The sequence below is a fragment of the Callorhinchus milii genome, unplaced genomic scaffold, assembly GCF_018977255.1.
Source record: "Callorhinchus milii isolate IMCB2004 unplaced genomic scaffold, IMCB_Cmil_1.0 Scaffold18, whole genome shotgun sequence".
Taxonomy (NCBI): Eukaryota; Metazoa; Chordata; class Chondrichthyes; order Chimaeriformes; family Callorhinchidae; genus Callorhinchus; species Callorhinchus milii.
Genome location: NW_024704759.1, coordinates 660,067 through 686,462, shown reverse-complemented (window position 1 = coordinate 686,462; position 26,396 = coordinate 660,067). Strand labels below are relative to the sequence as shown.

The 26,396-nt window shown below is 43.6% G+C and overlaps 1 protein-coding gene across 5 annotated transcripts in view; it reads right to left on the bottom strand.

Moving 5' to 3' along the window:
* Positions 1–193: 193 nt before the first annotated feature.
* The window catches only part of ralgapb (Ral GTPase activating protein non-catalytic subunit beta), a 37,205-nt gene continuing 11,002 nt past the window's right edge, over positions 194–26,396 (bottom strand). For 2 of the 5 annotated variants that reach the window (XM_042341766.1, XM_042341768.1), the window contains 25 exons: positions 24,348–24,499; positions 23,452–23,668; positions 23,016–23,051; positions 22,344–22,545; positions 21,489–21,656; positions 20,810–20,924; positions 20,082–20,229; positions 18,028–18,092; positions 17,156–17,294; positions 15,277–15,285; positions 13,102–13,235; positions 11,319–11,501; positions 10,707–10,858; positions 9,259–9,446; positions 8,501–8,604; positions 7,517–7,669; positions 6,611–6,820; positions 6,028–6,186; positions 5,172–5,337; positions 4,254–4,376; positions 3,845–3,978; positions 3,445–3,553; positions 3,228–3,306; positions 2,569–2,717; positions 194–1,685 (listed from right to left, as the gene is read on the bottom strand). In XM_042341766.1, coding sequence (XP_042197700.1) covers positions 1,492–1,685; positions 2,569–2,717; positions 3,228–3,306; positions 3,445–3,553; positions 3,845–3,978; positions 4,254–4,376; positions 5,172–5,337; positions 6,028–6,186; positions 6,611–6,820; positions 7,517–7,669; positions 8,501–8,604; positions 9,259–9,446; positions 10,707–10,858; positions 11,319–11,501; positions 13,102–13,235; positions 15,277–15,285; positions 17,156–17,294; positions 18,028–18,092; positions 20,082–20,229; positions 20,810–20,924; positions 21,489–21,656; positions 22,344–22,545; positions 23,016–23,051; positions 23,452–23,668; positions 24,348–24,499 — 3,488 coding nt within the window. In that variant the 3' untranslated portion in view covers positions 194–1,491. The remainder of the gene's footprint in view (positions 1,686–2,568; positions 2,718–3,227; positions 3,307–3,444; positions 3,554–3,844; positions 3,979–4,253; positions 4,377–5,171; positions 5,338–6,027; positions 6,187–6,610; positions 6,821–7,516; positions 7,670–8,500; positions 8,605–9,258; positions 9,447–10,706; positions 10,859–11,318; positions 11,502–13,101; positions 13,236–15,276; positions 15,286–17,155; positions 17,295–18,027; positions 18,093–20,081; positions 20,230–20,809; positions 20,925–21,488; positions 21,657–22,343; positions 22,546–23,015; positions 23,052–23,451; positions 23,669–24,347; positions 24,500–26,396) is intronic. The other 3 variants (XM_042341767.1, XM_042341769.1, XM_042341770.1) reach the window with 3 other exon arrangements.

Genomic DNA, 26,396 nt, shown 5'->3' with positions numbered 1-26,396 from the left:
TAAAACAAATTATGATTAATAATAATAATCCTTGCAGTTGATACAGCGCCTTATCACGTCTTTGAGACGTCTCAAAGCAATTCACAGAATATACTGTAAAGTGAATTTGACTGTGTATTTTGTGAGCGAAAAGATGTGTGGAAGTGTTTGGGAGGGGAATAGAGAAGGGCTTCAAAGCAGACCATGCACCTTCTGTTTTTTTACTTTTTTTATTTTAAACTACAGTTTAGGTCAGTGATCGTCATGACCTGGGCGTGTCGGCCACACACGTACCAGAAGACTGGGCTAAATGCTTTCTCAGCGCTCTGCGTTCAGAAAAGAAACCAATTCAGCAAAGCTGTCTGGCAGCCTCAGCCTTTTATATATTCAACCACTGACAGGCACCAAAGCACAAATGACATGACATTTATGCTGGTGGTGGTGCAATAAGAGAGTCGGCCAACTTTGAGGCCAGATGGCTGGTGAAGTTGATGTTGGGATACTCGGAGCCCAGAGAGACTTGGACATTGCACTGTTGGTGTCAGCAGGAAGGTCATAGACTTCCCATTGCGTGCACGTGTTAACAGCCAATGACTTGGGGCTCAGTCCCAGTTTCCTCTAGGTGAGTTCCATAGGTCGGAGATGAAACGCGAGAGGTATTGCAGTTAATATGGGCATCAACAGTTAAGACTGCTTTCCAGTCCTCCCCTACAACACTAAAGCACTCCATGTTCCCTAGGTTTTTTTTATTTAATTAAAAACAGTACAGTACAGCCCTTGATAAATAATATTTCAGTATGAGCATTTATCCTGGTTTCCAGGTCATTAGAACCAGCCAAAGAAGAACTTTACTGTGTTGAGTATTAGAATAAAACTTTATCCGCAGGAAAAAACAAGTTCGAAAATTGGTGATGACTTTTCTCAGCGTCATCTTAATGTCTGCATCGTGATTACAAGGCATGTATGTGCCTTTCAGCTCAGAAACACTAAAAGCTCATGGAATATGGACCCCAAGCAAAAACAGCTTTGATACCTTAAAATAAAAATCTCTGACCTAGGCAGATCAGGGAAGGACCTCTCTCCTGCCATTCGAGTGCTAACGAGGACCATGCTTAGAACTGGATTGACACTGCCAGAGCTCGTTCTGTGTCAGGCCATTTCAGATGTGGTTGTTTTGGGCTGGAGAAAAAATCTCAGAGACGAGCGAGTGGGTGGTGCTCTCACACCCAGAGCCGCCCGATCGCCCACTGCTTACACAAGGTATCACTGATTTCAAGTACTGCACAGAAGTTCCGTAATGTTTTAGTAAGGCGGTCTCGCAGTTCAATACAAAATGTTTTTTTTATATATTTCTGAAAAATCAAGGGAATCTCCCTAGCACACGACACAGAACCAGCTGGGATATACGTACGGCCTTCCAGAGATCTGTGCTGCTATCACATTGCATGACGGCAAGTGCCCGACTTTAAAGTAGTAAAATAGCTTATAAATACTTTTGTGAATTCAGTGTATCTACCGATTGAGGGGCTTGGGCCCCACCTCCTGAAAGAGTGAGGTATAAAATTCAGGCTCCAGCAGCTTGTTGCGATACTTGTTGACAATATCCGCGATCTTCTGCTTCCTCCGCACGTGGGGAGGGTTGTAGGAGTCGCTCTCCAGACGCTTCCGCCGGCAAATGTTTATAACAGTCTGTCGCACCAAGAACCCTGTAAACAAACAGACATCACTGAACTGTTACCTTCACTCTCTTCATAAAATAATATTTATTAACATTGGTGTTCAATTTGCCTCAACAGCAACCAACAACAAATTGCATTTGTAATGGAGGACATCTCAAAGTGTTTGATGTTAAAACAAAAAAACTTGGTATTGAGACCATTTAAATTATTAACTAAGACTGGTTCAGTACTAGGAGTGCAGCCAAGTGCAGACTGCCTAACTCGGAGAGTGGGATTAGATCAAGTGACCCAATGATCCCAGTGCTTCATGTCTGCGTAACATTCAACGATTCTTGGGACAGAATAGCAAAGGAGATCTTTAGGAACGAGAGAGAACAGCGCACTGAAACGTACACATCTCTCTGGTCCTCTCACAATGTGAACCCCAACAACAACAAAAAATTACATTAGTATAGCGCTTTTTTTCATCGGGAGGTGAGATCCGAGTAATAATAATCCTTGCATTTGACATATTGCCTTATCGCGTCTTCGAGATGTCTAAAAGTGCTTTACAGAATATACTGTAAAGTGAATTGACTGTATATTTTGTGAGCGAAACGCAGCAGCCAATTGCGCACAGCAGCGTCCCAGAAACAGTCGTGGATTGAGTGGCCAAATTATTATTATTTTTTTAAAAAAATTTGAAGGGATTATTATCCCTGGAAAAGTGATTCACCAATTGACTAACAACCAGGTTCCTACTCACTGTTGGTAAACAGAGGAGTGTGGAGTAAGGAAACTTGTCTAACGTTTTGTCTGACTGGGAATCGAATCCAGGACCAGGTCCTCTCGCTTGCAAGGTGAGTGCTTTAACCACTAAGCTACAGAACTCCACAAATAATTCTGTCAATGTCAATTGGGTTTCATTTACCTAAAGCTCGGCGACTTATGACCATTCCGTCCACCAGTGGGATCACCATACTGAACTTGCCGGTGGCCCCCTGCACTTTGATTCGGAAGAGGCCAGTCTTCAGGGGATGGATGAAAATGACCGGCACGTCTTTGTCTGACATGGTGGTCCTGTTAAACAAAATTCAATACAGAGTGGACCTCAGAGAATTCAACACAGAACGTCTCTCAATTCACAGGCAGAGATTCCATAAAAATATCAACGTGAATTAGAGAAAGGTAGCAAACCATGTCAGCTAACATTAATCAGAAATTATTACTATATCAATGTGGTTGTGGCACAATGCGGGTGTGCTCAACAGTAACCTCTGGGGTCCCTGGTGACGGGAAAGAGACTATAATAATCTGATTTGACACAGCGCTTTTTCAGGTCTTTGAGACGTCTCAAAGCGCTTCACAGAATATACTGTAAAGTGAATTGATTTGTGGGCAAAATGCAGCAGCCAATTGTGCACAGCAGTGTCCCACAAACAGTCGTGGTTTGAGTGGCCAAATTATTTTTATTATTATTTTTTGAAGGGATTATTACCCCCGGAAAAGCTATCCGCCAATCAACCAACTACCGGGTTCCTACCTACTGCTAGTGTGCATTTGACACTTGATGTTAAGTTCGAGACACACCTGAGAGACATGCTGCTGTTTGTAGTGTTCTCTACTCCGGTGCTGGTCTCTGGCAGAAGATCGGGAAGAGGGAAATTCTCTGGAAGAATAGAAAACCACAAGGCGAATATTAGCCCCAGCTCCAGGAAAGGGAGGCACGGTTTGACAGTTCTACAAATGAAAGGAAGTCTAGAAGGTTGGAGGCTTTAATCAGGTCAGCAGAAATACTATACTTCACCTATGTCATCAAAACGTTCCACCCACACCACGATAACCTTGGTCTCAGGTCCCAGTGGAGGGACAGTGCGCCCCAGAGGCAGCTTCTTGGCTCTCTGTGTCGGACTCATCTTCAAATATAATAGTCAGTGAAACATTATTATTGATAGAAAATCTTGAGTGACTACATTATTATTATTATTATTTTTTAAGGATTATTACCACCAGAAAAGCGATCGCCAATCGATTAACAACCGGATTCCTACTGACTGCTGGTAAACAGAGGCGTGTGGAGTAAGGGAACTTGCCCAACGCATCGCCCTGTCCGGGAATTGAACCCAAGTCCTCGTGCTTGCGAGGCGAGTGCTCTAACCACTGAGCTACAGGATGCGTGAGGACAGCAGGTACAATGTGAAGCTCACCCGCTGGGAGTTGCCGAGGCTGTCGGAATGGTTGGGGAAGAGCTCGAGTGTCAGCGGGGCCTGTTTCAGGAGGCTCGGCAGCAGATCCATCTGAGTCTCGTCCTGGGCTAGGAGCCCGCTCTCCGAGGACTCAGCTACAAACATAACACAGCAAGAGAAATGGTTTGCCAGACTGCAGGTCTGAAGGTTTTACAACAGGAACATTAAATGGACCATTATGTTTAAAAACATCAAAATAATTTACAAGCTCAGGTAAAGATGGATTAGTTTTGACCTGTAGAGAATTGAAACTTATTACAACAGGCAGCAAACTGGCAAAGTAGTTTATAATCATTGTAGTCTCAAGGACTGAATTTGTCTACAATTAGGTGTATAAGGAAGGCGTTTGGCCGACAATTAGCTGGCTTACCAGACGATTCCACAAAGGAAGGAACAACAAAGGCAATTTCAGTCAAGGCATCAGCATAATACAGCACCTTCCTCTCCCCATTAAATATGCCTCCTCCAGAGTCTTCAGGGGTCATTACCTCCTCTAGAAACACAAGGTGCAAAGTTATTAGAAGGTTGTAATGCAGGTCAGAATCGGCAAGGACAAACGCAGCATTTTACAGAAGGCTGTTTAGTGGAAAGGATGGATTGTTTTCACTCTGTGTGATCCTCTGTGTACTCCTGGGCTACCATTATACACTTGGAGGAGATGAGACATTGGCTCAAGGCTGATGGGGTGAGGAGTGGGGTGTGGCAGGGGAGTTGGTGCTGCCCCTAACAGAGCCTCGAATTAACTGGAAACTTAAGTATAAACACTGAAGACTGAAAAATGGTACAATAGACCCCCAGATTCCTATGTAAAATAATAATAATTCTTGCATTTGATATAGCACCTTATCACGTCTTCGAGACGTCTCAAAACGGTTCACAGAATATACTGTAAGGCGAATTTTGTAGGCGAAACACAGCAGCCAATTGTGCACAGCAGTGTCCCACAAACAGTCGTGGATTGAGTGAACAAATTGTTATTTTTTTAAAGGAATTATTACCCTGGGTAAAGCAATCTGCCAATCGACTAACAACCGGGTTCCCTCTTATCGCTAGGTAAACATAGGCGGGTGGCAATTTGCCCAACAGTTTGCCCTACCCGGAAATCAAACCCAAGACCTTCTGCGTACGAGGCGATTGCTTTAACCACTGAGCTACACGAATGAGAAATATATTCTAGCTGAGGAATGTTCTGTTTCACTGAGTGAAAGTGACCTTTAAGCGCTCCAGGACGCAAATGCAAGTTGTTGTTGTTGACAAACGGGATGCAGTGACAGAACTCCATTGCTACCTGGTTCGTTCCCCTCGTGTCCGTTATATGTGTTAATCAGCCAGCTGGTTGACACATGTCCAGTCCAGCCAGGATGCTTCCCTACATCCACCGGCCATCCCAATGACAGGAGGAACTCCAGGAAATGAGCCTGCACGTTGCTGGAGGATTCTACATTCCTAAGAATCTGCAGAAACCAAAAATAAGAGTTGAGGTCTTCCGAGGCCAAAATAAACACTGTTTGTTTCAGTGTCGATGTTGATCTGGAGACATTCACAATGCACAGAATATATTATATATGGCAAAGTATACGGTGAAATTGAGGCAGAATCTATATTAGCTTCCCAGAGGGAACTGGACAGTTACCTAAAAAGGTGAATATGGGAACAGGAGCTTCTTTCGCTCTTCTATAAGATCATGGCTGATCTGTATCTCAACTCCAATTACCTGCCCTTGCCACATATCCCTGACCTAACAAATATCTATCACCTTAGTCTTGACAATGTGAATGGATCCACAGCCTTTTTGGGGGAGAGAGCTCCAGATTTCCACTGCCCTTTGGGTGAAAAACTACCCCTGATTTCACTCCTAAATGGCCTCACTCTAAATTTAAGATTATGAGGGTTTATGGGGAAAAGACAGGGAAACAGCACAAATCTTTTTTATGGTTCTAACCTTGAATCCTACTTGAAATCCTTCACGTCTATTAAATCCAATTCAGCAAAAACAATTCTTAATCACAAGTCTAAGTTATCTTTGCTGGTAGTTTTTCTAATTGCCTTGTTCCTTTTATATTAAACTTCCCTTAAGCAACCCTGCCCGAAACACTTCTGTGACATTCCGCCCCCCCACCCCTTTCATAAATCCTGAAGTTTACCTCTTGACTGGTTTTCTGGCCGGCTTTCATGTAAAACACAAAGACGGTTTCAAACGGTCGGCAAGGCAGCAAGTCCAAGTAGCCAATGTCATCAAAAAAGCCAGCCAGTGTGGAGTCAAGTGCGATAAGGTGAGGAGGTAGGCGGCTGTTACCTGGTTCCTGGGGATGAGAAAACACAGTGACATAGAACCACGGGGCGTGGGGAGTGGGCAGAGAATGGGTGGGAGAGAATTGCAATGTGCTGGAAGGTAAATACATGTATACATGACTCCTTAACTGTGTCACTCTGTAGCTTAAGATGTGACTGTATTCTTGACATCACAAATGAAAATGGGTCGATGACAGTAACACACTTAAGTATTTACTTAAGTATTTACTTTACAGTAACACACTTATAGTATTTACTTAATATACAACAGAATTTGAGTAAATCGTTAATCACAGACAATGCACTCACAGAATCTCTTACATATCTTAAAGCCTCGTAAAAAGAAACAAACACAGAAATGTACCGCAGTCCAAACAGAGCCGGCGATGCTCTCTGGTCTGAGTGAAAAGCCTTGAACACAAAATCTCAATTTACCTTCAAAGCTTCGAGAGAGAGAAAGCCAAAGTGTGAAAGAAAAAGACGAGCTGTCTGGAACTCCTGGGCGGGAGGCGGGGGGATGCATTCGGTGATGGGGTCGGGGAACGTAGTGCTGCAAACTCTTTCCTCGCTCATTTTCTCAAGCGAGTTCTCAAAGAGAATTTGTTGGGCCATCACATTCTTCAGCTTCTCGTGCTGAATTTCCAGCTGTAAGAGATGGGACTTTGGTTAGAACTCATACATAACTGTCTGAACTAAAGTGTTCTTCAGTGCTTAGCAAACCACCAGCTGCCATAAAACGTGATAACTGGAAAGAGAATGGAACTAAAAGCCACTTACAATTTAAACCAGACAGACGTACTATCCACACAATAAATAGTTAATGTTTTGTGACAGATTTAAATCCTAATATTCCCTGGAGATCTCACATTTACTTGTTCTACAAAGGAACAGGAGGAGGCCATTTAGCCCCTAGAGCCTGTTCCTCCATTCTATAAAATCATGGCTGATCTGTACCTCAACTCCAATTACCCGTCCTTGACTCGTATCTCTTAATATCCACAGCCTTTTGGAGGAGAGAGTTCCAGATTTCCAGTCCCCTTTGGGTGAAAAACTGCCCCTGATTTCACTCCTAAATGGCCTGGCTCTAATTTTAAGATGATGCTCCATGATTGGCTTTTGCTCTGAACCTGTTTTTCAGATTCAAAACAGCACCAAGCCTGGAAGAGAGAACATTAATGTTCAGATTCTATGAAAGAAAGAAAGGCTTCTGTTTAATTGTCAAAATCAGTCAGTTAGAAACTAGTCAGAAAGAGAGCATTTCACTTGCGAGCGCCCTAGAGGGAATAAATTAACTGAAATCCAAGGTTGGCGCTTAACCTACATACACTGGCTCATACCTACCTCATCAGTCACAATCTCGTGCAGATCCGGAATGCTTAGGTCAGCTTTCACAAAGGGAATTTTGTCCACTTCCTCCGGGAACGGCCGGTGTTTGACGTTGTATTTAATTCCCACGTTGTTGTTTGGAGCGGGGGAAGGTTCGGGAACAAATGCCTGTGGATAACATGAGAAATTATAATCTACTTTCTAAACGCACAAGAAACAATTCCACGTATCATACTTAGGGAGTCACCAATAAAGGCTTTGGTTAAAACACTAATTCAGAGACAGCAATTGCCATATTAGTATGTGGTACTAAACACAGCACAGGCTTAATGGGCCAAATGGCCACCTTCTGTGCTGCTCTATGGTTCTAGTTTAACAGACGAGTGACTGCATGAACACTGCACAGACTATTTAACATTTCAGGCAACACTCAGTGTAAAACCATCTGCAGGGTATTTGCAGGTTCAATTACCTGATGTTGAGCACAACCATGTGCTGTTGAATAATAATTCGTCCATTTGATACAGCATCTTATCAAATCTTCGAGTCTCAAAACACTTCACAGAATACACTGTGAAGTGAATTGACTGTATATTTTGTGGGCGAAACGCGGCAGCCAATTGTGCACAGCAGCGTCCCACAAACAGTCGTAGATTGAGTGATCAATATTTTATTATTATTATTAAATTATTTATTTTTTTGGAAGGGTTGTTACCCCCAGAAAAGTGATCCGCCAATCGACTAACAACCAGATTCCTACTTACTGCTGGTAAACAGAGGTGTGTGGAATAAGGAAACTTGCCCAAAGTTTCATCTTGCCCGGGAATCGAACCCGGGTCCTCTCGCTTGTGAGGCGAGTGCTCTAACCACTGAGCTGCAGGACTCCATGTTGCTGTATCTGCTGTCCTGTTGTTGTGAAGCTTCTTGAGATGAAGGGGCTATCAGAAGCTGATGTAGTTGTTTTACCTGACAGTACAGAGGGGTGCACTGCGCTCTAACCTTTTGGCTGGCTCGGGAACCCCTGGGTTGGTGGTACAGCTGCATGGTCCACGCGTGCCTCCCAGACATTCCTCGGATCAGAACCGTAACAGAAGGGCAAGGATCTGTCGGAAAATGGAAGACAAACTGGAATAATCTACAGGACGTGCTCTGGAAAGTGCTAGCTACAAAAATCATATCCTTGAGCAAGAATAATAAATAATGATAATATGTCCCTGCATTTGGTACAGCACCGATAACTATCACAGGTGGCAGCAGGTGTGAAATGTCTCTGGACAGGTTGTGTCCACAGCACACACTGTAGCGCCTTGACCAATTTAGACATTACTTAGTGAGCTGAGGGATTGCCAATCTCCTAGTCTGCAGCTCACACAGAAATAGGACCACAAGCACTTCAGTGATACGTACATTTACAGCATAGAAGGAAGCCATTCGATGCATCATGCCTGTGGACCATAGGAACAGGAGGAGGCCATTCAGCCCCTGAAGCTTGTTCCACCATTCTATAAAATCATGGCTAATTTGTACCTCAACTCCAAATACCCGCCCTTGCCCTACATCCCTTGATACCCTGACCTAACAAACATCTATCCACCTCAGTATTGTGCTGGTACTCACTCCCTCACAGACACCACCTAGAGGAACAATCTATTGTTCCCAAGTTGTCCAATTGAACTCTGTGCTCTTAGCTACTCTGATAACAGACAGAAAGTACACGCTGCCCCAGTGCCCACACTGAGCGGGAGATGGCCACTCACTCTGATCGTTGCCCAGGGGCTGTTCTAGCATTGCTATGATGATGCTGTTATCCAGAACAAAATAACGGAAGTGATTTTTGCTGGTTGAGGTCAGCCGGGAGTATTTGATGAGCGTCTCTTCATTGAGGAGGCTGCAGGGCGAAGCAGGACCACTAGGAGAGGGGAACGCCCCAAGTAACTGCATTATACTGGGGAGCAAAGCACAGGAAACGTCTTGTATTTACAATGTGTTAAGAACAATACTTATCTTCCAACCACTCCTCTACAGGCAGGAGTGTCCGAGCAGAGTTACAGAGTGTATGTCCAGACACAACTGGGTTACAAACTAAACTGAAAATCTCTTAAGTGAACCTCCCAATCCTCCAATTCCAACTGAGAACAGACTGATGGTTACTTGATCAGAGATTGCATTGCCTGGCATTGTAAAGCCACCAAGCTGCCCGATAAGCAATTGTCATAATAATAATAATCCTGGCATCTGATATAGCGCCTTATCACGTCTTTGAGACATCTCAAAGCGCTTCCCAGGATATACTGTAAAGTGAATTGACTGTATTTTGTGGGCGAAACGTGGCAGCCAATTGTGCACAGCAGTGCATGTCCCACAAACGGTCATGGATTCAGTGACCACATTTTTTCTTTAAAACAAAGGGATTATTACTACTGGAAAACAATCCCCCAATCAACTAACAACCGGGTTCCTACTTACTGCTATGTAAACAGAGGTGCGCGGAGTAAGGAAACCTGCCCAACGTGTTGCCCTGCCTGGGAATCACATCCAGATCCAATCACTTTGCGAGGCGAGTGCTCTAATCACTAAACTATGTTATGCTTAATCTGTACAAAACACTGGTTAGGCCTCAGCTGGAGTACTGCGTCCAGTTCTGGGCACCTTACCTCAGGAAGGATATTAAGGCACTGGAAAGGGTGCAGAGGAGATTCACGAGAATGATACCAGGAATGGGGAACCTTAGCTATGAGGACAGGCTGGAAAAGTTAGGACTTTTCCCATTAGAGCAGAGAAGGTTACGCGAGGACCTGATAGAGGTCTTCAAGATCATGAAAGGTTTCGACAGGCGAGATAGGGAAAAGCTGTTTCCGCTGGTAGGTGTGTCTGTGACTCGTGGTCACAGTCTTAAGATATCTACCAAAAGAAGCAGAGGGGAGGTTAGAAGAAATGTTTTCACTCAGCGAGTTGTTAGAATTTGGAATGATCCGCCCGAAAGGGCAGTGAAGTCCGATTCGATAACAGCTTTTAAGAGAGAACTGGACAGGTATCTGGAGAAGACAGGTTTGCAGGGTTATGGGGAGAAAGCTGGTGATTGGGGTTAGTGAAAGTGACGCTCTGTCAAAGAGTCGCACAGACTCGATGGGCCGAATGGCCTCCTTCTGTGCCTTAACATTCTATGAATCTATGAAACTACAGGATTCCACTGTACAGGTCTTACCAGGTGAGTGCAGCCTCCGCAGCATCCTTCACCCTCATGGAAGCAGGATTGAGCTCCTTATCACCTTTGTACCGAACCTCCAGATCACTGGTTTTAGACTTGCTCCCGGAGATTCCCAGTTCCACGATCTCCAGCACCTCGATCAGGCAATCCTGAGACAACAGGAAGAAAGCAGCACTGAAAAAAATCAGCACATTTTTCAGCAAAGGAGCTGAAAAGCCTTTCTCTGTTTACCTCCTCTCAATGAGAATGAAATGTTCCCTCACTCTGGGTGTTTCCATCTTATCTTTGATAAACTAGGTGTTCAACAGGGGCTGCAGTAAGACTGGAGGTGCAAAATATGACACAATCTCCTGCAGGTGGTTTAGATGGAATGAGGAGGCTCCATTTGTGGGTCACCATGAAATCAAGGCCCTGCTCTTCTTCCCAATTACCTTTTCATCAGGCCGGATTGGTGGGGGCAGGGGATAAGCGAAGTAGATTAGGGAAAAAATACAACAAATGAAGCACAATCCTCCAGTGTAACTAAAGGAAAAACAAGCAGGACATTCAACTCCTGCAAAATAACAGGGAACATCAGATAGAGCTCATTAAGGCATAGCCTGTATGTACCTTTTCGTTCAGCATGTCTGGGTGTTCGGTCAGCCACACACACAGGCACTGAAAGGCTGCCACAATCATGGAGTGTAGATCCCGTGAGTGAAAGGGGGCTGGGCGGCTGCACTGGTAAACGATGTAGCCACAGACAGAACTAACCGCACGCTTCCGGTCTGTGGATTCCACAGTCACCTTCACCTATTGGACAAAATAATAATAATCCTTGGTTCGATATAGCGCCTTATCGTGTCTTTGAGATAATAATAAAGTCTCAAAGCGCTTCACAGAATTTACTGTTAAGTGAATTGACTGTATATTTTGTGGGCGAAACATGGCAGCCAATTGCGTACAGCAGCGTCCCACAAATAATCGTGGATTGAGTGACCAAATGACTGACTGACTGTCTGTCTATCTATTTATTAAGGAAACTTGCCCAACATTTCGCCCTACCCGGGAATAAAATCCAGGTCCTCTCTCTTGTGAGGTGAGTGCTCTAACCACTGAGCTACAGAACTCCACATGTACACAAAACTTTCCCCTCTCAGTCAGATCCCTTATCTGTGAACTAGGGCAGATCTGCCCAAGTGCAGACAACAAACCAACCCAGAAATAACTATTGCAGAGTTTGGATTATTTCCTCAAGGTTCAGGTAAGTGACAGCAGCAGCATCCTCTGGGCTGAGGGAAGGGGAGGGTGACATAAAGGAAATAATGTGGACTCGGCCCAAATTGTTGTAAGGAAATTCTCAGGATGCTTGTGCTTTCCTGCTGTCTTGTGCAACTCATATTTTGTGCACTGACTGCCTCAGTCACTGGTCCTGAAGGTCACACCTTCACTCTAGTCTGTCAAATATTTCATTACAAGCATTTGAAATGATCACAAATGTATTTGCTCAAATTCAGATGTTTCACTCAGACATCTAGATACAAATGCAATTATTCTTATCTTGATCACATTGAAATGCAAATCCAATTGCACTTAGATGCAGTGGATCCAGGTCTGTTTTAATGCTTCAATCTGCACGAATCTCCACTCCCCAATCCCCCCAGTCCTGGCCAGACTGCACCGGCCGCCTGTCCCAGAGAGGATCGACTTCAAGATCCTCACCCTTGTATTCAAGTCCCTGCACTCCTCTGCACCACCCGACCTCTCTGACCTCCTCTCTCCTCACAACAGTACCCGTTGCCTTCGTTCCTCCGGGTCTGCCCTCCTCCTCATCCCCAGAGTCCTCCACTCCACCCTCGGTGGCTGTGTCATCAGCCACTATGCCCCGAGGCTCTGGAACTCCCTTCCTCACTCCCTTTGTCTTGTTCCCTCCCTTCTCATTTTCAGGTCTCTGCTGAAGACCTTTCTTTCCGACTGCGCCTTTGGTCACCTTCCTCCCCCTCCCCTGGCTCCTCCCCCTCCCCGGCCCCTCCGCCTCCCCCACCCCGCCCCCGGCTCGGCCCCGGGCTCCGTTACTGTGAAGCTCTGAGACGCCATCCGGCGTGGAGAGCGCTATATAAATCCAAGTTGTTGTTGTTGCTACCAGAGAGTTTAAAGTCTCCAGAAATAATACTAATCCTTGCATTTACATGGTGCCTTATCACGTGTTCGAGACACTTCAAAACATTTCACAGAATATACTGTAAAGTGTAGTGACTGTGTATTTTGTGGGCGAAATGCGGCAGCCAATTGCACACAGCAACACACAGAAATCTCATACATACACCCTGCAGCCGCTCCTGTGTAACACTGAAAGATACAGTTCACATACAATTTAAAATATTGAACACAGAAGAACTTTGAATGGCTTTACCTTGGCCAGGCCAGACAGCAGCTCGAGCGCTGCCAACGAGATGCTCATGTCCTGTCTCCACTGCGAATTCAGCCTCTGTGTTACCAAATGGATACTGCGGATCAGGAGTCCCGACGCTGTATCTGTATGAAGAGCTATGATATAACCCCAAAACCACACAACACAGGGGAGGGAAAACAACTAAGCATTAGTAACTACGAGCAAAGCAATCAAAACAAGCACAAGCTCACAGCCCATGCAGCCAGAACAAGCAATCAAATCCAAAACTGCCTCACCTCAGTGACAACAAGGCTGTGTCACTTTAGTGGCTATTATTGTTAGTGTTCGTGTTAGAATCAAAAGAACTGAGTCTTCATATGAACAATGTGTGTGGTGGTGGGGGGGGATAAGCATAATAATAATCCCTGCATTTGGTATAACGCCTTACCACACCATTGAAACATTTCAATGTGCATCGCAGGATTTACTGAAAAGTGGTTTCTGTGTATTTTATGGATGAAATGTGAAAGTCCCACAAATTGCCATGGAGTGAGTGACCAAGTTTATTTGGGAGATTGTTGGCCAGGACGTGGGAGAGAGAAACTCCCTTCTCTTTTCCAACAGTGCCACAGGATCTTTAATGCCCACCTGAACAGGCAGACAGGGCCTCGGTTTAACATCTCATCCGAAGGACAGCACCTCCGACAATGCAGCGCACCCCCAGTGCTGCACTGGAACGTCAGTTTAGATTATGTGATTGTGACTCAGAGACAAGAGCGCGACCACTGAGCCAGGCTGATACACTGACCACTGTGAGGACAAGCTGCAGACCATCTCTGCAGCTTGTCCTCACCATCTGCCCCGAGGAGATGAACAGCCCAGTCTCTCCTCAGCCTTTGCCTGCCCTGCTCTGAAATGCCCATTAGGTGGCGCACAATTATAGCAACAGAAACTGGCACTCAAGCCTCGATGGAAGAGACCAGAGGCACAAATCAGTGGCCGGCGGCCTCTCGGAGCCTGCATCACTGAGCCTGAGTGATCTTAGTAAAAGAGTCTCCCTCATTCTTATTAGAATATTCTTTTCACTGGACAGTGCAGGGGGAGGGACAGGACAGCATGTGATGGAAGTTTGCTAAGTCAAACAATTGACAGGCTGACTAAATTGCCCTGAATGAATACACACATCAGTTTATATGCAGACTCGCATCAATAAGCAAAGGGAACTTTAAAGGCACCGTTCAGAAGGCAGAAGTAACAAAGTGATGGTAAATGATTGTGGAAAGTGTGCCTCATTACATTTTTTCAGGAGTTTCAGTAGTTTCAGCTCACAACAGCGGGCTTTGAACGTGGAAATTTAACATTAAAACAACAAATTTCAAAAAAGTTAACTTCCCAAAGTGGCTTTAACTCCCCCCCCCCCCCACCCCACTCTCTCTCAATCGTGGGCTCGGAATTAGACATTGTGACAAATTTAACAGCAAGCTGACAGAGTAAGGATGGTGAATAAAGTCTTGGCTGCATGGCTCAGCACGCCAGCGCATTTGTGCTCTGAGCCACGGGCTGGGGGGGTGGGGGGGTGAGAGCACGAGAGTGGCGAGAGAGAAGAAAGTAACATTTGCATGCTAATAAACGTTTCTGCCATGAAGAGAAGTGAGTGCTGGGCCATACTGAAAGCCCTTCGCATTCCACACCTCGAGCTGAACAGCCTTTTCAGTTTTGCAGCTAGCCAGCAGGAGCCAACAAGCACAGAATCAATCTTAAATTCAATTACTCAGCAGACATTTAGCACCATATCGTATTAGTGAAATAAAACTATTAGCAGAGCTCAGTAATAATCTGTTTGACATCCAGACCACATTGAATATTTGTCGCATATATGCTGCAATAATAATAATCCTTGCATCTGATATAGAGCCTTATCACGTCTTTGACACGTTTCAAAACGCTTCACAGGATATACTGTGAAGTAAATTGACTGTATATTTTGCGGGCGAAACGCGGCAGCCAACTGTGCACAGCAGTGTCCCACAAACAGTGGTGGGGAAGATGGGGCAATTCTGATGGAACAGTGATGTTGTCTCACTGACTGGCAATTGGAGACATAAAATAAACTGAACACTTAAAGCAAATGGTGCTAAAAGTCATTTCTGCAAGAATTTAAATTGATTATGAATAGTTTACAGGACACACAAATACCTGCAACACCTATTGGGAAAAGAGACATACAAAAACAAAGAACAAAGTTAACTTAATAACATGCAATGCTTTATAGTTTACAACACACAGTTGGCAAGTTAAAAACACGCTCATGGTAAACATTCACAGAACTTATACCAAAATGCCAAACTCTAAGAACCAAACACAAAGCTTTTAGTACATCTAAAGCAAAACAAGGCGGAAAAGTAAATAAGCCAAGGGCAACAGCAATCCAGGGAAGGCTTCTGAGAGATCAGAATCATTATTCAGTTTCCAGCGTTGACTAATAGTAATAATAATCCTTGCACTTGACACAGCGCCTTATCATGTCTTGAGACGTCTCAAAGCGCTTCAGAGGATACACTGTAAAGTGAATTGACTGTATATTTTGTGGGTGAAACTAATTGAAGCAATAAAATGGCTTGAAAAGTAAACCCTTGAAACTATTTGTACTCAATACTGTTTAAAGCCAGGGCAGCTGTGGAAGACGCATTTTCAAAACTTTTCAAAACAAGTGACTGAGTACAGAATACAGTGTATACAATAAACCTTCTAATTTATAGATCAAAACACTGCACACTGCGGTGCAGGGCAACTCCTTTTCACGATTGCTTCCAGGGAAACATTCTACTAATCACTCTCCTGTTCACAAACTGAATAGTGTCCAACTCCTTCAAGAAGCCTTTACCACAACATGAGTGGCTTGACATCTTCCATCACGTCATCCTCGGCTCCAAAAAGATTTTGCCCTACTTTTTTTGGTGGGGCGTGGAGGTTTAAAAACTGATTTTAAAATGCAGGCAACTCTTGTTTTGAAATTTCAATCAGTTAATTTTTGTAAGGGGGAGGGGGGGGCGAAGATAAAAAAAAAACCTGCAGGCTTACTCGCAGAACAAATACAAAAAGAACACAGCAGCATGTACAAACCACAAGCATATTTACACACACAGACAATGATGATACACTGGGAAATTCTGCCCTAAAATAGACTTGGGCAAGTCAACACATACTGTATATAGGCGATTTCTATCTATTTATCTCTTGATAAGGGTCCTCTTCAATATATTTGAGAGTTTGGAGGGAGAAATTAATGTTGTTACAGAAAGCATGGCTCTATACTGTAAGTAGTGCTCTTTCCCAACAGCACAGTCACCGATTTAAGAATACACTAACCATCAATGAGCATTGCACAAAATTGTTCTAACATTGCCCTTATAGTAAAATTTGTCCTTTTTTTAAAAAAAAGTGGGTTTTGGTGGTATCTTGGTACCAAAATACTTATAAAAAGAACAGAGTTGGCGTGGAGTGTTCCGAGCTGTTAAATCATTATTAATAATAATCCTTGCATTTGATACAGTCCCCTGTTACGTTATCAAAATGTATCAAAGTGCTTTGCATGATCAGCATCTCCTAAACAGTAGTTGTAGACTTTAATAGTTTCATCATTTAATAATATAAAATATTGCAAAGTTTCCTGGCAATTTCCTAACAGTTAGAGAAAGGAGTTCTGGTACTCGATTTTAGATAGAACTTCATACTGAAGCTGCTGTGAATTAGCCCTTTATCTTACTTTAAACTCAGGCCTGTAAATGTGGGCCCTAAAACACAAACGTACATTTACGTGGTACCTTTTATGTCTAGAGGACAAGCTGCACGTAAAGCTCATGATATTTACAGACTGAAGCTGGACTGGAGGCAAGGCTAGTAGATCTGCAAACTGATCTATGGATTCCCAGAACCCTAAATGCTGTATGAATCAGGTTTGAATGTTCTGGAAGAGGAGGGAACTATAGCTTTACGAGTCTTAGAAGTTGACGAATTGTAATTGTAAACGTGAGGAGTGGGTGTGAGTGTGCGAAGCGAAGTTTATACATCTCACCATAATCCCTGAGGAGGGCCTGCGCAGGTCTTTCGCTGTCTGGGGTAGTGGCCTCAGAGCTGCCGGTGCTGGTCAGACTGATGCCACTGCTGTTGCGACTGTGACTCTTGAGTGACACATGTGTGCTGTCACCGACACTCTGGAAATGGAGTCAACATACACTTGAGGGGTTGCAGGCACCTCATTGTACATATGTAACATATATGCACATGGGGTTAAACATCACATTGCTCGTAAGAACATGAAATTGGAAATGATAGAAAGCATTCTCAGTAACTGGTAATTAATGCCTATGTGTGGTTTCAAAATGGCTGGTAATGACTAAAACAAACTAGTCAGAAACAAATGTGATGTGGACATGTAATAAGAATAATAATCCTTGCATTTGATACAGCGCCTTATCATGTCTTCAAGATGTCTCAAACACTTCACAGAATATACTGTGCGAATTGATTGTGGGCAAAACGCAGCAGCCAGTTGTGCACAGCAGTGTCCCACAAACAGCCCTGGATTGAGAGACCAAATTATTATTATTTTTTATATTATTTATTTATTTGAAGGGCTTATTACCCCTGGAAAAGCGATCTGCGGACCGACTAAAAACAGGTTCCTACTTACTGCTAGGTAAACAGAAGCATGTGGAATAAGAACGTTTCATTTCACTCTGCCCAGGAATTGAACCCAGGTCCTCTCACTTGCAATGCAAGTGCTCTAGCCACTAAGCTACAGGAATCCACATTTAATGATTAATACATTGTATGCTTAAATAGCCGTGTTACTGCCTCAAAGTCATACTGAACTCACAATCAAACTGAGCCACAACAAATTAAATCTAATTCATGACAATCACACAAGATTGTAAAGCAGCTTACCAGTTCAGTCTGAGAACCGATAGCTTCTAAAAGAGCAGAATCTTCGACAATGTTTAACATGGCACCTGGAAGCAAACAGCAGTTTTCTGGTAAATAAATGTAAGCAACTCAAATGTTCATACAGTAGAGCGAGCCTGATAGCAGACAAACAAATGCCAGGCTTATACTTGACTAAGGTCTACTGCTTGGTAAAACAGTAAAATGGAATTTCATGCTTTAACTAACGATGCATTTAAATCTTCTCATGTGGATTATAAAAACATCCATTTGCTGAGAATGATCAATAAAATGCGTAATGCTTCCCTGCTGTGAAGCCCTGCGATATATATCTATGTGTGAAAAAAACTGTTCACCTGTCTGTGCAAAAATAGCTTTTCGGTCTCATTAATAATAATAATAATAATAATAATCCTTGCATTTGATATAGCGCTTTTCACGTCGGGAGGACGTCCCAAAGCGCTTCACAGAATAGACTGTAAAGTGAATTGACTGTATATTTGTGGGCGAACGCGGCAGCCAATTGCGCACAGCAATGTCCCACAAACAGTCGTAGATTGAAAATGACCAATTTATTATTGTTTTGTTTTGTTTTGGAGGGATTATTATTAGGCTCTGTGTGGAGTAAGGAAACTTGCCCAAGGTTTCGCCCTGCCTGGAATTGAACTCAGATCTCTCGCTTGCAAAGCGAGAGCTCTAACCACTGAGCTACAGGACTCCACCTGTCTGTGCAAAATAGCTTTTCGGTCTCATTAACACCATCACAGCAGTTGCACACTGAGTCTACTGTTAATACAAGTTAATAGAGCCAATCTCTTCATCTCGAGAAAGTGGCGCTGCAGGATAAATCATCGTCATTGCTTGGGTTTAGGAACATAAAAACAGGATTAGGCCATTCAGCCCCTCGAGCCTGTTCCGGCAATCCATAAAATGACGGTTGATCTGTACCTCAACTCTTGATATCCTGACCTAACAAAACATCTATCCACAAAAGGCAAAGCTCTGACGAAAGGTCATCAACCTGCAATGTTAACTCACTTTCCTCTCTCCATAGATGTTGCCTGACTTACTGTGTGTTCCCGGCGACTTCTATTTTTATTTAACATTTATCCACCTCAGTCTTGAAAACTTGAATGGAAAACTTGAAAGGGTTTAATTAACCCCTTTCACAAGAACAAATGCAAAAAAGTCTGGAACAAAAAGCATTCGGCCCATTAAGCTTCGTTCTTCCATGCAATGTGCACAGCATCCCATCATGGACTCTTTCTTGTCCATGCTCTATCCATTTGCCAAAGCTCTACCTCAGGCATTACTGAGTATGTGGCTATCTCTGCCCATCAATACATACAAATCAATTCCCTTTCCTCAAGATGCTTTTCCAGTTCTGGCTACATTCGCACTCCCTGGGCAGGGAACTCAACTACAATGCAGAGCCTTCACTGACGCAGCTGAGAACCCAGATTCAGCTCAGATCAGGGATACAATCAGGGAGCCCTTCCTGGTCTCCACAGCTCATATACCATAAGTATATCTAGTGTTGTGGTTTAATTACACAAGGTGCTTGACTTGCCTTCAGGAAACAAAAGAAAAAATATGGATATTACAGTTCACATCCAGCACCAAAACCAGGACTTTCCCCCCTAAAACACAAATGTGTTTTGACAAAATAGCTGAGCATTTAAAGCTGATTCATTTCAACGAATATCATTGCTCCCTCTGCTTCTTGTCACTGGTAATATGCTGGTGTGATCAATAGCATTGGAAAATAGGAACAGGAGTAGACCATTCAGCTTCTTGAGCCTGTTCTGCCATTCTGTAAGATCACGGCGGATCTGTACCTCAACTCCAATTATCTGCCTTTGCCCCATATCCCTTGATACCCTGACCTAACAAATACCTATCCACCTCAGTCTTGAAAGTTTTAATGGATCCAATATCCATAGCCTTTTGGGGGAGAGAGTTCCAGATTGACAGAAAATGATTGGAGCTTTGATGACTACACCAAATAGAGGCATCACATAAAGAGGATTTTCTGCGAATTAGAAGCTACTACAAACCTAGGATCATCTGGGTGTTGTTGGGGTCGGTTTCAGTCTGCAGAGCTCCGATCAGCACATTGACTAGCCTCAGCTTCAGGGACAGGAATGTAACGGGCTTGTCGTGTGACAGCAAGTCCTCATTGCTGAACTTCCCTTCCAACAGCACCTGGAGACAGAGGAAGGGGAACACGTAGGAACAGCACTGATATTTTATCACTGACTGGTTATTTTATTCACTTTCCCCTTCCCCCCCTCTCTAGACTCTCAGTAGAGCAGATGAGGGAGTGGAGGACGAGTTCCCAAGCCCCTGGTTATTGCCACTCAAGCTGTGAGGGCACAGTCTCAGGAGACATCACTTCTCCATGGATGGCGGGTGTCTGCATTGAACAAACTATCCCTGACTGGCTCAGGACCTCCCAAAGTAGGAAACTGTGGTACACAAAAAACACCAAGTGGCATCCACACACACTCAGTCACAGACGTTAGAGAAGTACAGATCAGCCACAATCTAATAGAATGGTGGTACAGGCTCGAGGTGCTGAATGGCCTCCTCCTGTTCCTATATTCCTAAATTGTCATTGCTAAACTTATGGAAGAAAAGAATGAAATTCCACATTACATTTCAGACAAAAGGGAAATGTCCCCATGTGGGTGGAACTGGGTCTGGTTTGGATACTCAAGCACGGTGCTGTGTTCTGCACCTGAACTGTAGCAATTTTGTTTTGAAAAACATGAATGAATGCTACCTCTGCTTTAACAGTCCCAAAGTGGTGCGGGAGGGGCAGCATTGAGAGAAGGATATGGATTGATGCTCTCCTAAGGTCGGTGGGATTCACGTAAGCCTTGAATTTAGACAGTTCTCTGTGAAAGAAGAAAAACCCTTTACAGACAGCTCTTCAGTTCCTCGTTATTCAAACCCCAGCGCAGGAGACACACAATAATAATAATAATCCCCGCCTTTAATGCAGCGCCTTATCAGGTCTTCGATACGTGTCAAAGTGCTTCACAGAATATACTGTAAAGTGAATTGACTGTATACTTTTGCGGGCGAACACGGCAGCCAATTGCGCACAGCAATGTCCCACAAACAGTCGTGAAGTGACCAAATTATTATTTTTTAAAATGTATTTATTTGAATGGATTACCACTGGAAAAGCGATCCACCAATTGACTAACAACGGGGTTCCTACTTACTGCTAGGTAAACAAAGGCGTGTGGAGTAAGGAAATTTGCCCAACGGGTTTCACCCTGCCCGGGAATCAAACCCAGGTCCTCTCGCTTGTGAAGCGAGTGCTCTAAGCACTGAGCAGTAGGAGGCGAGTGCTCTAACCACTGAGCTACAATGACTTTATGCACTACAATACCCTCCAACTAACACCTGCTGTTAAGCAGAGCACAAACCACTATCAATCCCAGCAAACTCACCGGTCAGGCAATATCGTCTCCAACGCTGAAATGAAATAGGGAACAAGAACATCGATACCCTTCAGGTCGGAGCAGAACAATGACGGGGAGTTCAGGATGATACTCGCCAAAACAGGTCGACATATGTAATCGTTTATTTGCAGCCCTTGGGTCAGTACCATGTAGAACCTGCGGCAAAAACAGGTGACATTTTCATTTGTAAAGTAAACAAAACAGTTAATTTCACCTCGCACTTTAGATTTTGTTTTCAACAGAAAAGGCTTTTGAGATGGGAAAGAAAACTGCAGTCATTTCTAAGCAGTGGAGCCCTGTAGCTCAGTGGCTAGAGCAATTGACTCGCTACCAAGAGGACCTGGGTTTGATTCCTGGGCTGGGCAAAACTTTGGGCAAGTTTCCTTACTTCACACACCTCTGTTTACCTAGCAGCAAGTAGGTACCCGGTTGTTAGTTGATTTGCAGATCGCTTTTGACTGTATATTTTGTGGGCGAAACGTGGCAGCCAATTGCACACAGCAATGTCCCACAAACAGTCGTGTATTGAGTGACCAAATTATTATTATTTTTTTGAAGGATTACCCTGGAAAAGCGATCCGCCAATCGACTAACAGCTGGGTTCCTACTTACTCCTAGGTAAACAGAGCGTGCGGAGTAAGGAAACTTGCCCAACATTTTGCCCTGCCCGGGAATCGAATGAGGTCCTGTCACTTGCGAGGCGAGTCCTCTAACCACTGAGCTACAAGACTTCACGATGCTGATGATGAATGGAAAAGTTCCTACATTGAGGCATTCAGCAATGGAGCCAACCAGACTTTTATTGTTACACCACAGTTAACGACTGGAAAGAGCAGTGAGTACCTGGAAAGGTAGACTGGCAGGATCTCCTCCCCAGTCTTCTTACTACAGAAGATTCTGCAAAGTGTTCCGCAGGCCTCAGCCCTGCCTGCCTCATAGTTATCAGGAAACTCGTTGACGTCAAACAGTGGGTTGGTAACCATGTTTTCGGTGGACATGTGGGAGGGCTTCCGTCGGACATCCAGACCTGGTTGGGTCGTGATACCTGCAACCAAGAGCAGGTTTCTGGTGATCACAAGCTGTCGGTGTGAAGCAGCCCTTTTATCAACACGTGGCCAAACAGAACCAACGCATGCATTATGTAACATATAAACCCAAACACTATGTCTACAAAAACAACAAAAGATAGAACTGAACAAAACAAAATAAAAAAAGGAAACCATAAAATGTTAGTGCACAGTCTCGCAGTTACGATGAGGTACGAACTAGCAGGAGAAATGAATATGAGGGAGCTGAAACAAACAGCTATAGAGGAGCGAGTTAGAGCTGCCAACACTCCTCCCCATTCATAAACACACAGAGCGAGTGAAACCATCCTCCCCCAAACAGTGCAACAAGGACAAGACTGATGGCAGGGAATGTTAAAGAGAAAAAAGCTGGAGCAATTGTAAGGAAGGTAATGGCAAATCATAAAACAGCTGACTGCAATTAAAATAATCTACTGTTCCTACTTACAAGATTTATAAGAAAGAAGAATTTGGATAAAAGATGCTGCAAGATAATAGAAATAAAAATGGAAACAAATCAAAGGACAGTAGTTATATCTTTTAAGATGATTATTAGTTTCGTCTTTTTAATTTCAGTAATAAGAAGCTTTGCTTCTCTTTTTAAAAAAATTAGATTCAAAGCTTTGAAATAGACTGGGCACTAGATACAAAAGCCTGGCAACTGGTAAAAGCCATGAATTGGACAATTAACATGCAAAAAATATGCGAAAAGAAAAACCAGGGAAACACTGATGCTGAATTAGATTAGGATTTAATAATCTTGACTGTAAAACTAGATCTTTGAGTTATGAGTGTACAAAGGTAGTTTTAGTTAGATTTCATTTGCATCTTGGAGGTAGGAGGTCATTTGACTAGCTTGCCTGAATTTTCTGTGCCAGCCTTACCTGTCATGCTGCTGTCTCTGTTCATGCCGTTGTGCAGTCTGCAGTGAACTAGGGCTGCATCGAATAACCACTGGCCGAATAGGTTCAGCACACTGTTAACCTTGGGTCGAGTAGGAGCAGGCAGGGGCCGAGGCTCCGAGCTGCTCTGGTTAGGGCTGGACAGTGGAGAAGTGGTGGATGTCTGGTGGGTGATTTTGGGAGGGTGCCCAGTACTCCCCTAGTCAGGTGGAAGGATTAAGAATAAAAAAACATTAGAGAGAAATCCAAGCCAATGTGAGGAAAGCGTTCAGGTCAACGGCTGGAATTCCATCCCTCAAGGCAACTGTTTAATTTTGCACGTAGGGAAACAGGAAACAGAACAAAGATGGTCACCATACTCTCCACAGGCGCTCCTGCACACTCACAGCAACCAGATAATAATAATACTAATAATCTTTGCATTTGATACAGCACCTTATCATATCTTCGAGACGTGTCAAAGCGCTTCACAGAATATACTGTAAAACGAATTGACTATATTTTGTGGGAGAAACGCGGCAGCCAATTGCGCACAGCAGCGTCCCACAAACAGTCGTGGATTGAAGTGACAAAATTAAATATTATTATTATTTTGAAGGGATTATTACCCCCAGAAAAGTGATCCGCCAATTGACTGACAACCAGGTGTCTACTTATTGCTAGGTAAACAGAGGCGTGTGGATTAAGGAAACTTGCCCAACGTTTCATCCTACCCAGGAATCAAACCCGCTCCGAGTGGCACAGACAGAGACAGGCCTAAGAGAGCTGACCTGTTCATTCAGCCGTGGTTGCTGTGTGCCTCGTGGACCAGACTTGTGGAATAAGCATTTCCCCGTCTCCCACACAAAAACAACAAAACCAAGTAAAGAGAAACTCACCGAGGTGGCTTTAACATTTGGCTTTGTGACGGTAACAGATCGTATCCTCCTGTTGTGAGGTGGAGTGGTGTTTGTGGTACTGCTGCTCTGTGGCATGCTCAGCCTGTTGACAGGGGTGGGAGGAGCGCTGTCGGAGCGCGGACGGGAAATGCCTACAAACAAACACCACCCGAGTGAAATCAACTGATGCCTCCACAGCTTATTCAACTCTTCAAAACAAAGCATTCCCCCACTGGTTCAGCAACTGATCAAAGGAAATATTTAGCTTCACAGAACAGCAACAGTGCAGTTGACTAAAATACCCGTTGTGTTTGTTGGGAAGTTTCTTTCACAGAGGTGGAGCTGGGAACAGTAAAGGCATAAATCTCGATGAAGCAATGCTGGCACCATGGAAATTGGCTCAGTGAATCAATTCATCATTCACTATTTATGGAAACAAGCCCATCACTGCCGTTCAGTTAGACTCTCCTAGAATAAATATTGTATAAAAAGAAGATGCAATGTTTGATACATTTTATTATTGCAATATCACATAGAATGATGGGCATGGAAACAGGCCATTCGGTCCATCTAGTCTATGCTGACCCAACTGGTCAATGCTGGACTAGGTACTATAAAAATAAAGTAATATGTTCAATTGTATAGAGCTTTGGTCAGATGCCATCTGGAATATTGCGTTCAGTTTTGGGCACCGCATCTCAGAATATATTGGCTCTGGAGTGGGTGCAGAATGATAGCAGTGCTTAAAGGGTTAAATTGCATAAACTTGGTCTCTATTCCCCTGAGTTTAGAAGGTTGAGGGGTGATCTGAAATAATAAAGGGATTTAATAGGGTAAGTACAGAGAAACCATTTCCTCTGGTGGAGGAATCCAAAACATGGGACATAGTCTTAAAATTAGAGCGAGGCCATTTAGGAGTGAAATCAGGGGCAGTTTTTCACCCAATGGGTAGTGGAAATCTGGAACTCTCTCCCCCATAAAGGATGTGGATACTGCATCCGTTCACATTTTCCAAGACTGTGGTCAATAAATGTTTCTTAGGTCAGGGTATTAAGGAATATGGGGCAAAGGCAGGTGATTGGAGTTGAGGTGCAGATCAGCCATGATCTTACAGAATGGCGGAACAGGCTCGAGCGGCTGAATGGCCTCCTCCTGTACCTATGTTCCTAATAATACTTTAAAAAGGAATACTATAAAAATAAGGCATGTACTTTTACCATTCACACTAAACTGAATTAGTGTGGAAGCTATTGTATTCAAATGATTCTACAGTTCAATCTGCCCCATAACAGTTACGGAAATGCTAATAATAAGACGTCTTCACTGCACCAATAACATTAAATCTTTCTTAACACTACAAAGATTTCAGGACTCTTTCCAGGACTGGCATTACACAGTTGGTGTGTCAGCTTTTTAGTCAGCAGTACCATTAAACTGTGAAACATTGGCTTACAGCAATCAAACATTATACATGTGAGGGAGAAATGGAAGGTTTTGTTAAAAAAAGGAGGAAATCAAAGAGAATCATTCCTGTATTCTGCAGAAACAAAACATTAAAGGTGCAGTATTCTTAATGGTAGGGATACAAATCTTGGTTTAAAAAAAAGCCATCTTATGGCCAGTCAACAGTTTAGAAAGTTCCCCATAGTTTAAATTACCCAAGGAACAGGTCACCAAGTTGTGAGGGACAGATATAGTGCTATTTGAATTAATCACATTTAAGACAAATTCAGATGATCAAAACTGTGCAATATACGTAAACTGGCATGTGGCCAAATAGCACCGGACTGTCTGTAACCATATGGATTTATTCCTTTCAAATAAATTCTCTTTAAAATCTGGTGGAACATATATATGATCAGTGAATGTGGCAGCATGGAAACAGGCCATTTGGCCCATTAAGTATTTCCTGGTGTTTTTTNCCCACGAGTCATCTAATCTACTCCTACCCTCCTGCTCGCTCCCCATACATACCTTTTAATATTGCTTTTCTTCAAAGCATCCATCTAATCTAATCCCCTTTTAAAGGCATTTACAGACTCTTCGTCC